Below are 11583 nucleotides of genomic sequence, written 5' to 3'. Positions count from 1 at the left end.
GGCCCAACCGGGAGGCCGGGTTCCGCAGGCGAGCGCGAAGAGGCGAAGAACCGCCGGGCTTCGGCCCAGTTCATCATTCGAATGATTGCCACGCGCATGTGGAAATTGGCAAACAAAGTAGGAAGCGGCAGTGAGAGATGGGAAAGGAGGTCAGAATTTGGTGGTGTGCACGTCTCTCTTCTCCTGTGCGTGTTTTCTCCAAGATCCAATGCCATCGCCCTCTGGGGATCAGGGTCGAGCATAAGTGGGGCGCTCCCTACAGGGGGGTGCATATGTACGTACCCGATAGCTTATCCATTTCTCTATCTGGTAAGCTTAGTTTTGGCCCAGGGTCAGGGAGCAGGGGTCAAGGGACGACTCGACCATCTCTTCCCATATTGCCATTGTCGTTGCCATTCTTGGTTATTCTCTCTGCTAAGCGCTCTGGGGTAAAGTTGCCATCTTGCCGAGTAATGCCGACAAGAAACCCCGGGTGCTCTGCGAGAAGGCGCATGAGCACGAGGCTTGGGCTTCGGAGAAGATCTGCGGTAAACAGAGGTGTTTTGGGCGCCTAGGTGTTCCCTACAGACCGGGTAATCCGATTCCAGTTCTTCGGTATTGACGACGGCGTGCGCACCCAGGCCGCGTTCTTTCGTGATCACCGTCTATCGATGGCTAGATCGAGGTGCTGGGTCACATCCATGCTACCGAAGACGACATCCTGAGGCGCCGAAAATAGTCTTGCAGTACACCCACATCACCCATAGTAGGTATATGTTGGTGGCGAGTATATCGATTCTCTTCCGACAATGTATTGCTGTCGCTGTCTCAAGCGCCTCGGAAGGATGGCGTTTCTGCCCGTCAGTCCGTCTCTTGGCATTCGATACTGTGGACAGCAAGACCGTCAGCCAGAATCATAGAGACTTCACGAAATACCATGACAACCCCAGGTCTTGGCTAAGGTCTTGGGAGTACGGATTCGTACCTGCCAAGAAACGTCAACCTCTTCTCGTTCCCCCGGGAATGAGAAAGAGGCAGAGTGCAGCCGTGCTGTGCTAAGAGCCGATACCCGGCGAGCCATCGTCCAGTTGCAGTATCGCGCAAGGCCAATGCTGTTTGTCAGCTGCTGCCAGTGAGGAAGGATACGAGAAAGTGACACTGGAGAGATGGGACGAGTCAAGAGAAGTCGACTCCATCTTGCGTTTCTTTGACAGGAGACCTGCAGGCGGCAGGGGCCGACGCACAAGATCACTGGTGATCCGTGTGCTCCGCGTTCCCCTGCATGGCCCCACTCTGCAGTCAGCACGTACAGCTTCAGACTAGTCCCAATCGGGAACCATAACAGGGGCGGCAAACTCGGGTCGTGTGTTCATGCTCTTTCTCTTTCCTCTTCTCGCATTCGTCAGCTCACCAAATGACTTCCTTCCGCCTCAGTTGCCTTCTCGGACCTGACTTATCTCAATCGAGGTAGGAAGGCTCCACCTGACACTCAAACGACTAGCGCATCCTCCTTCTCTCTGGAGAGCTCACCATTTTTCTCCTTCGCAGGCTTCGTCACTCAGCTCCCTCCCACGCCTTACCATTGACAAGATGGCGTAACCGAGTCCCAAGAATCTCACGGTTTCAATCCATTGATTATGGCTTCAGAAAACTTTCTGTCTCTCTGTCAACGCTTCAGCCCATTCAAAGATGACAGGCATCGTGGCAGCGCAACGTGTCGTGTCATCCTAGTCAGCCTTAGGGAAAGCCCTCGTTCTTGATCACCACCGATCTGTTGTGCGATGCTGCACACGGCTACACATGGAATTGCTTATTCTCCGTCTATCACAAGGACGAACAAGTGGTCTGCTCTCTTCGGCGGAATCGCCAATACTTGCCCCCCCCTTTGGGACCCGAAAACCCCTGATCCCAGCTACGGCTGAGCATGGAGCTACCGATCTGAACCTGTGATGCTGCAGAACAACCTGCCAGGCATCCAGGTCTGGCCTCCACACTAACTGGGCCTCATCTGAGCGTTCACTCGGCCGGAACTGGGCTTCCATTTCCGCTTTCCTTGCCTAGCCATCTCCCGGCAAGTCGGGACATCAAATGTCGACGACTCGGCATCCTCTGGATATTCCTTGTCAGATACAATCCTCACCGATACAACCTTATCGCACGGTCTATTTTCATCTCAGAATCGACCGACGGGTCGCTTCTTGATGCTTCGCCACTTCCTCCCGATAATGGAAACAACCATCGTGAACAAGCCAGGAGGGGCTGCCCCCCTGCGTCGCCCTTCTCGAAGGAGAGCGCCCAACAAGCAACTGTGCCGGATGGATCTCGCTGTGGTGCCCATATCGATAAGGGGTTGCAAAGGAGACCAACAACTTGGTTGCCCCTCTCATGGCCGCGAAGCCTCAGCAGCCACTTTATTAGTCAAACGGCCAAGCCATCGTGGCTTGTCTAAAACAGACGTTAACTCTATTTGAACCGACTAGCAGTCCAGCTCCCTCAATAGCGCAGCCATTCTGCCAACCTGGAGCAAACATCGCTGCTTGCCCACGGCAAACTCTGGCCAGTCGGAAGTTGCGTTCTGCGTTGCCTTCACGATACAAGCGCGTGCCCTGCCCTTCGGCTAACCATCGCCACCCCTACTAATTGTCCCCGCCTATCCTTGGGCTGTCTTGGGGGTAACAAGGTGGACTTGTCGCCAAGTCGGCCAACGTTGTGCCAGGATACTGTCAGACGCGCATTAGTCGAGCTCTCGAAGCCGCGACCAGTCATTTGGCTACCAAACTCCATCCAGCATCTTGTCTTATGACGCCTTCCGGCAGCATGAGATCTGCCGGATCTCACGCTCTCTTGCTGACTGTGAGACACACCATCACTGCTCCTGATGTAGTACGCTGACATCATGCAACCGCGGGCGTCAAACCAGGGACATATCCAGAATCAGCCGTACCTAGTTGCTGCCTATCGAGCCACCTTAACACTTACAGCACCTTCCAGCTACCCTCTTAGCGCACAATGATAACCACACAGTTCAGTCCGGGGTCCTTCACATTCGATCCCCGACCCCGCAACTGTCGTGATTGTTTCTTCCTAGCTCTTGGTCAAGGCCGAGTTCACAACGACAGCTTAAGCACCATCGGTCTACCTAGTCTTCCAGCTCTCAACTTTTTGCCGCATCCCAATGGTATGGAAAGCACATGGCGCCGGCCAACCTAAGTGGCCAACGCCACTGCGCGGTTCAAATTAAGGACTAATATAGCCCTCACCAGCGCCCATTAGCAAGGGGCGAGCTCTTCGCAAGCCAACGTTCTATTTCTTGGGTTCTAGGCTGCAGCCGCTGCTTGCCGAGCCGTAGACTCATATTCTCTAAGCAGCGTACTTATCTTGTCAGGGGTTAGCGCCTAGTGTCCGACACTAAAGTACCCTGAAGAGCACGGCACGTTCAACGCATCCCACAGAAACCCTGAAGCACTCGTTTCCAAGACGGCGGTCTTCAGTTACGTTGCTTTTCCTTTTTGAGATACGCAGGATTCTGCAGCCATTTGGCTTCTGCTATGTCTAGGGCTCGGAAAGGCCTCTTATCTTGACTGATCGGAGCTGTAGGCAACGGGAGTGTGATCCTGCCGTTCGAGCTCGGCTTCTAGATGAGAAACAGTTCTCGTTTGCCGCAGGAAACAACGTTAGCCCAAACCATAGTCTCTTTGCTTCTATTCGTATCCTTTGGTCGGGGCCCTGCACCTCTGGATCGGACGCTCCGACTTTCACGGCTCTTGAGGCAAAGACCAAGACCTTGACAGCAGTGAATGGCTCAATGCTAGATGCCATATGGGTAAGCAGCCTGACAGCCGCCTTGGCAAATAGACGGGTTTGCTCCACTCCGAGTCACTATCGTCAGAGGCACAGACTGGAAAGCTGGCGTGTACACTCTACCGTTGCTCCTGGGCTGCTGGTTTGTGCACATCTATGTGACTGCCGAGGGCACGCAGACCACAGACAGCCTGCCGTCTAGCGATTCTCAATCTGGCCCATTCCGTTCACACACCCCTTCTTCTTGCCAATGGCACCCCTTAGTGGCCGCTCATCTCATCTCCACATTCCCAATCTCTCGGAGATGGCTTTCCAACTTCATTGGGCTGAGTTCACAGCCACATCCATAGATGAGAATTGCGCACGTTGCGCAAGCCGCTTGGCATCCACGTCGTCGCGCAGAAACCTCTTGGCCATGCAGCCTCTTGCCAAGTGACTCGACCGGTGTCGTTCTTGGCTCTCAACATGTGAGGTTCTGGTGATACCAAGCTTTGTGGCAGCTGCACCACCACCGCCCAGAAGGTAGACACTGGCTTTTCAGCCCACGAGAATATTTACGTCAGACTTTTCAATACAAGGCTTAGGCTGGTGTGCATGTGATCCGCCACGGTGAGGGGAGCTGTACGCAGCTTGGCGGCGCGTCGAGCTTAAAGGGCGTGATGCCCGCCGACCTGTGGTTGGATGGTCAGCTGGTGTTACCTCGGAGAAGAGTCCAGCTGAGTCAATGGAATACGCCTTGTCTTATGTTGAAGTTCCGAGAATCACTATCGGGTCAATTTTGCGGTCACGGGGTTCATCGGCCGGTGGTGGTTGTGCGACAAGGGAAGTTAAATGGACGACATCCTTGCGACGACTGGATGTTGGTCGATGTATCTTCAACCAGGCAGGAATCATGATCGGAAAGGAGGCAGCGCCGGCTAGACCGCTCACTACAGAGAAGCAGATGGCGTTCGCATCACTTCGGCCCCAAAGGTGTGATGGCACATTTCCATTCAGACCTCGATATTTCTGGCTCGGATGTGCCACCAGGCCTGACCAACGAGCCGCTCGTATCGGCGCCCGTGTCTCGGCCAAACCCACCGGTCAACCAACCCCTGGTTTCTGACCTAAAGATTCCTCGCACTCGACACAAAGTACCCAAAGTGGATTTCTCTCAATAGCTTCAGGAAGATCAGAAGGTTATGAGATCTGAGCTTTGGTGACCGACGTCTGCCCATACCCCTTGCGTCTGCCATAAGTAAGGGATGAGATGGCGAGGCTCTGAACGTCGTGAGACAACGCCCGTCAGTCGTTGATCCCTGCGTCGGTTTAACGGTATGAGTCAGATAGCGGGAGCGATCTCAATGTTAAATTCAACTTGCTTTTTGCACGATTTTCATGAAGAGAAAAGGGAGTTAGTCGTTTCTCTTCGTTGTAGGATGTTCTCTAGATCGCCAGGGAGTTCAGAATGAATCTGGCTGCTGACCACGTCAAGGTGAGTGATTGTTCGGGAAATCATGTATACGAGAAATCACCCTATCCTTTTTAAAAAGTCAGCCTCTTGCATGGTTGACATAAGGTCCAGGATGTGTGGATGTCTAGTCCTATTTGTGTTGCCTCACTCAAAGGCCATGATATCAATCACCCAGCGACATTTGCAGGTGAACTGAATCTCGTTGACATGAAGGATACCGGTATTGAAACATCCGTCTCACTTGCGCAGCTCTGTCGTCGGCTGAGTATTACTTAGCACACGACATATCCCCGGCGTGGAAACCGGACATAGAGCCACCGTCTTTACTTGAGTTTGCCTGGGCACCAAGCACACTTGGCTAGAACATCGCAGGAATAGGCATGAAGGCACCCGGAACTGGTGCATTGGCGTATCAAATTCTTTTCGCGAGTAGTGAATTCTACAACCTAACTAGTAACGATTTGTCGTTTTTCAACACCCACCCACACTCTCTCTCCATTTCACTATGATTTCCAACTCCTCGGTCTCTGTGGTGCATAAAGACGGTCATTGTGCCTGAGCCAGCTTGTGAGGCAATTGATTGCATCTTCCTCCGTGACTTCTGATTTGCAGGGGGGAACCCAAGAGTTGCGCGACTGTTCGTGAAATGGTAGCGCCCGTAAACTGGAAAAACCCTCTCACTTGCGTTTCGAGTCGTAGCCATACTACTTGGCTCTGATGCTTTGTATGCCTGGGAAGCTATTCCTTCAGAATACTGCCAAAACAAGAGACCATATCACCTCTACGAAGCCAAGTGGTGTCATAACGTGTCTGCAAATTACGGGATCCAAACCATAAGACATGTCTTTGATTCCAAAGGATAACCGTTGCTACTATTGCGTCAACAATTGTCTTACAGATGTTAGCTTCCAGTAACTGATGCCAATTTTATACGTTTACACGGAGCAGTATGACGTGCAAGGTTTGGAGTCGTCAGTCTCGAGTCTGACGGGATAGGGGCTAAACATTAAGACTGTTTCAAGATAGGACACAAATATAAAAAGGGATCATCTAGTCAATCTCTTGCCAAACGACGCAATTCAAGCTACCTTTTCAACGGCTGAACTGTGTCTTGCTTTGTGGAAGTTGAGCTTTACTAACCCAGTCCTCTACAAGTCCCATGCCAGTGACATATACTCCAATTCCGCATAAGATATTTTCTGGATAAAGAGCTGTGATATTAGTAGTATACATCCTGAATGCTACGGGAAGAAGGAAAGCCAACAGGGAAGGCGGCGTGCTTCATCTACTTTTGTTTCCGACTGAATGTGAATCTTTTCATAAGTGTAAGCAAGAAGAACTGAATGAGACATAGTGTTCACAGAACAGAACACAAGTCGATTGGCGCTCTGTCAAATTCACCACACTAATGCTACATGATTTATACTTGGTGTTCTGTATTTGTGTTCTGATCTTTGGATCGCACTTATTCAGTAAGCAAGCGCGTTCATAGATGTTACTTTTACTCTGAACACGTCGGCATCTGCAATACTAGTAACAAGAAGTTATGGATGAATCAGGTCAGCTGCTATGTTGTTTGTTCGCAGGATTACATCTTCAGCAAAACGTTCCCAAAGCTTTTCGCTTCAACTGTTGTGTTGTAGCGACATAGCAAAAGATTTGTCTCTTCGAAGGTCACCTGCGAACGGCGTCTTTGCTGAGCAACTCACTCAGAATAGCTTAAATATGATCTTCTAGCAATCTCGCTCTCACCAGTGTTATGTTTCTGCGAAGCAAGTACTAAAAAAGTGACTCGTGCTCTGAAAACGTTGTGTAACGGAGCAAAAGATTGCGCCGAGGGGGAATCGAACCCCCGGCTCCCCGACGCTGCTGGGTGGCAACGGAGAATTTTACCACTAAACCATCGGCGCTTGTGGGTGCTAAACCTGCTATCTTTGTCATACAGGTGACAACCATTCGCACTTCCAGCGCCTCACAGATCTCCAGTGATGTTCTTGAGACGCACAGGAAGCACAATTGGGCTGGACACCAAGTGATGATGATCAAAGTTCCGGATTTGAAGCAATTGGCCAAAACGCAGTATGCTTGCAACATGGACAATGGGAGTGCCCTGTTCTGAACGGGGCATCAGCATCTGCAAGCCGCAAGCGAAAAGTGACATCCACTGAGGCCAAACTCCGCGACAACCCCACCAACTACAACCGTTCTACAGCGAAACATAGCCCATGCAATAATCTAATGATGCAACGAGCAATCCTCTCAATTTCCCCCCAATGTGGCTTGGTTCTGCATGACGATATGACTGTATTGCAGCAGTTGAGTCAAATATGTCGTTCAATTGGAATTAGCGGCAAAGAAGCGCAGCAGAAACGTGCGGCCGAGGGTCCATGCAAGTTCCATGGTGACTCATAGTGACTGGCCTGGCCGTTTACGGCTCCTCCTGCTTGTTTTGTCAGCCTTACAGAGGCCACAGCGAACACTTGCCACACTCCTGCCACCAAAGGAAGCCCGGGGACCAAAATTTTAGCGGAGCCCCACCCAATGAACTGTTCTGCGATTAAGTCCGGCCCGTCGACAACCGCCCCCAAAGGAAACTTCGATTCATCTAGAGGCTGCTTCCATAATCTTAAAAGTCGCCTCCCGGGCCCTCAAAGGGAAAGGAAGCTTGACATCAAAGTCAATTCACCTTCTTTCTTTCCCATTCACTCTTTGTGAGGCCGCATTTTGTCGCCCAAGCTTTGCCGCCCAGCCTGGCAGCACCCGTACGAAGACGCTGTATTTCAAAAAGCGCAATCACCATTTCATCATCACAGCAAACGTTGACGACAGCAAGCGGATCAGCCATGTCTGAAGGCGGAGGAGCGCAGACTCAGACGCAGACGCAGACTCAAGCGAGTTCGTCAAGCAGGGGAGGAAGGAGAGGCAGGTCCGGACGAGGAAGAGGGGGTCGAGGTCAGGGTGATGGCGGTCGTCGAGGCGGCGGCCGGAATGCCGCTGCCCAGTCGCAACCGCAGAACCAGAATCAAAGCCAGAATCAGGCCGGCCCAGCACCAGCGTCTGAGCCGATTGTAACGGCAGCACCTCGTGAGATCGCGCCAGATGCGTCAGCTTCTGGCTCAGGAAGGAGAGGAAGAGGCCGTGGTGGTTCTAGAGGTGGCCGAAGAGGTGGCGGTCGTGGCGGCTCCGGAGTTGCGGCGCCCGTCCCTGGAACCCAGCGGACGTTTGGTGGTCGTTTAACGACGAATGCCGGCCCCGACGAAAATGCGGCAGCTGGTTTGAGTGCAGCTGCTCCAGATTTCGTGCCTGGGCAGCCCGTCCCTCAGAGATCGTGAGTTTGATATTCGCCACTTATTATGTTTCTGAGACTAATGCCGTCAAAGTGCACCTGCGCCCAAGCAGAAGAAGCCTCAATATCCTCTGGCACCAAAGTCTACAGCAGCAGATTTGCCTACGAGGATCCATGAGGACATTAGCCATGGCCAGTACGAGTGCGTCATTTGTTCAAGCGAAGTGCTGCGGTCATCTCGAGTATGGTCTTGTGGTTTGTGTTGGACCGTATTGCACTTTTCCTGCGTCAAGAAATGGTACACGAGCCAGCTCAAGAAGGATGATGACACGCACTCTTGGAGATGCCCAGGTTGCAACTCCAACCTTACCGAGGAGCCCACCTCGTATCACTGCTGGTGTGGCAAAGACATCAACCCGAGAAACGTTCCTGGTCTGCCTCCTCACTCCTGCGGACAAACCTGCTCGAAGCCCAGGTCGACATGTCCACACCCGTGCCCCCTCGAATGCCACGCCGGGCCGTGTCCACCTTGTACGTTAATGGGGCCGACTCAGGCATGCTTCTGCGGGAAGCATGAAGTTACGAAGCGATGTACCGAGACGGACTATGGCAATGGATGGAGTTGCAAGGAGATTTGCGGAGACTTGCTACCGTGCGGCGAGCACTTTTGTGCGACACCATGCCATCCAGGCTTGTGTGGTAGCTGCGAGATCCCAATGCAGGCGAGATGTTACTGTGGAAAGGAGCATAAGGAAATCCCCTGCGATCGACGAGGCGATTTGGAGATGTCCTTCAACTATGGTCAGATTTCTTCTGAGTCGGAGGATTCTTCCGAGGACAGCTGGTTCGACGGCTCATTCGATTGCGGTGCGACTTGCGGGAGAAATTACGACTGCGGTTTTCATGGGTGTGAAAAGACCTGTCATCCGCAGGATGAGGTTTCGGCTCACTGCCCACTCTCCCCCGACGTCGTGGCGAATTGCCCCTGCGGCAAGACGCCGTTGGAGGAGCTTCTCGACCAGCCGAGACAGTCTTGCCAGGATGAGGTTCCTCACTGCAAGAAGACCTGTGGAAAGACATTGTCTTGCGGCCACCAGTGCGTCGACACCTGCCATATCGGCCCTTGCAACCCCTGCTTCCAAAAGATGGACATAAGCTGTCGATGCGGCCGTACCAGTTGCACTTCGCTCTGTCACCAAGGCGAAATCGCGCCGCCGATGTGCATGAGGGTCTGCCAGGGTCAACTGAATTGCGCCCGTCACAAGTGTGGTGAGCGCTGCTGCCCTGGAGAGAAGCGGGCCATCGAGAGAGCCGCCGCCAGACGGAAACACCGCCCGCAGATTGCGGAGGAGGTGGAGGCAGAGCACATCTGTGTTCGCGTGTGCGGGAGAACGCTGAAGTGCGGAACTCATGAGTGTTATCAAATTTGCCATTCTGGGCCATGCCCGAGCTGCTTGGAGGCTGTTTTCGAGGAAATCAGTTGTGCTTGCGGCAGGACTGTCCTCCAGCCGCCTCAACCCTGCGGCACCCCGCCCCCTGAGTGCCGCTTTGATTGTACCAGAGCTCCGCCATGCGGCCACCCTTCGGTCAAACACAACTGCCACCCCGACGATGTTCCTTGCCCGAAGTGCCCTTTCCTCGTGGAGAAGGCTTGCATCTGCGGCAAACAGAGAATGAAGAATAGACCTTGCTGGCTTGAGGAAGCTCGCTGTGGTCTTCCTTGCGGCAAGAAGCTCAAGTGCGGGTAGGTTAAGCACACGACTACCCGATTGGACATACACTGACAAGTTATCAGCACGCACACCTGCAGAAAGGAGTGTCATCGCCCGGGTGAGTGTGAAGATGCCGAAATTCCCGGCTCTCATTGCGCCCAGCCCTGCGGCAAGACGCGCAAGTCCTGCGAGCATGCTTGCCAGGATTCGTGCCACGCCCCTTACCGTACGTGATCCCTTTTCAACTTCCTGACTTCTGTCTAACAATCACCAGAATGCAAGGAAGACCGGCCATGTCAAAGCAAGACCTTCATTACCTGCGAATGCCAAAACCGCAAGAAAGAGGTTAAGTGTCTCGCCACGAAGACGAACCCCACACCGGACCGTGACACCCTCAAATGCGACGATGAATGCCTCCGTCTTCAACGTAACCAGCGCCTTGCCGCCGCTCTCAATGTCGACCCGGACCACACTGACGACCACATCCCCTACTCCGACACGACCCTCAAGCTCTTCCGCGAGCTCTCCCTTACGTGGGCCCAAAATCAGGAACGCGAGTTCAGAGTCTTTGCCTCCGAGCCCTCCGAGAAGCGCCTCCGCTTCAAACCCATGCCCAAAGCCCAGCGCGCCTTCATACACAACCTCGCTGCGGACTTTGGCTTTGACTCAGAGAGCCAGGACCCGGAACCCCACCGCCACGTCTCAGTCTTCAAAACCCCGCGCTTTGTGTCCGCCCCGAAGAAGACACTCGCTCAGTGCGCCAAGATCCGCGCCGACGCCGCCAAACTCACCGCCGCCCCGGCCGCATCCTCCTCCGCGAACGCCTCCGCGGCACCGGAGCCCTTCAACGCCCTCCTCCTCACGGCACCGCGCTTCGGCCTCACGATTGACGAGATCGACTCCGCCCTTGCCACGCACCTGAAGTCCCACAACTCTCTCTCCTTCACAACCTCCTTCCTCCCGTCCGACGAGATCCTGATTCGCGCCGTACCCGTCACCTCCTGGGGCACCAGCCCCTCCGCCGTCGAATCGACACTCTCTTCCCTCAAGCCCCTCGTCGCCCGCACGGTCACAAAGGAAGGCCTCGCCGCCGCAGCTCTCCTCGTGACCGCCGACGCCAACCTCAACGTCCTCCGTCGCGAGGGCGCCGCCGCCGCAGGTGCCGGGGGCTGGAACGCCGTCGTCGGACGCGCCGCGGCCCAGCGTAGGGTGTTCGGCCCCGCCAAGCCCGAGACGACGCGGCCCAGCAGCGGTTTCGTCAGCTTCTCCAAGCTTGCGAGGAAGAAGGTCGTCGAGGACTCCGTGGCGGACGATTGGGAGGCTGCTGCGGATGACGAGTGAGGCGGTTTGCA

General features: G+C 54.0%; 2 protein-coding genes across 2 annotated transcripts; both read left to right on the top strand.

The window, feature by feature from the left end:
* Positions 1-8076: 8076 nt before the first annotated feature.
* Positions 8077-9096, top strand: CGGC5_v000932 (uncharacterized protein; the record flags this gene model as incomplete). The annotated part of the gene is made up of 3 exons (XM_066150744.1): positions 8077-8561; positions 8614-8721; positions 8928-9096. 3 exons carry the CDS (start codon positions 8077-8079, stop codon positions 9094-9096), a joined length of 762 nt encoding a protein of 253 aa, XP_066009616.1.
* A 1096-nt stretch (positions 9097-10192) lies between these two features.
* CGGC5_v000931 (FKBP12-associated protein 1-like protein) lies at positions 10193-11572 on the top strand (the record flags this gene model as incomplete). The annotated part of the gene is made up of 3 exons (XM_032019997.1): positions 10193-10263; positions 10315-10457; positions 10506-11572. 3 exons carry the CDS (start codon positions 10193-10195, stop codon positions 11570-11572), a joined length of 1281 nt encoding a protein of 426 aa, XP_031882801.1.
* Positions 11573-11583: the final 11 nt, after the last annotated feature.

The sequence above is a fragment of the Colletotrichum fructicola genome (genome assembly GCF_000319635.2).
Source record: "Colletotrichum fructicola Nara gc5 chromosome Unknown KSG_Nara_v1_contig01, whole genome shotgun sequence".
Lineage (NCBI taxonomy): Eukaryota > Fungi > Ascomycota > Sordariomycetes > Glomerellales > Glomerellaceae > Colletotrichum > Colletotrichum fructicola.
This window is presented reverse-complemented; position numbering and strand designations above follow the sequence as displayed.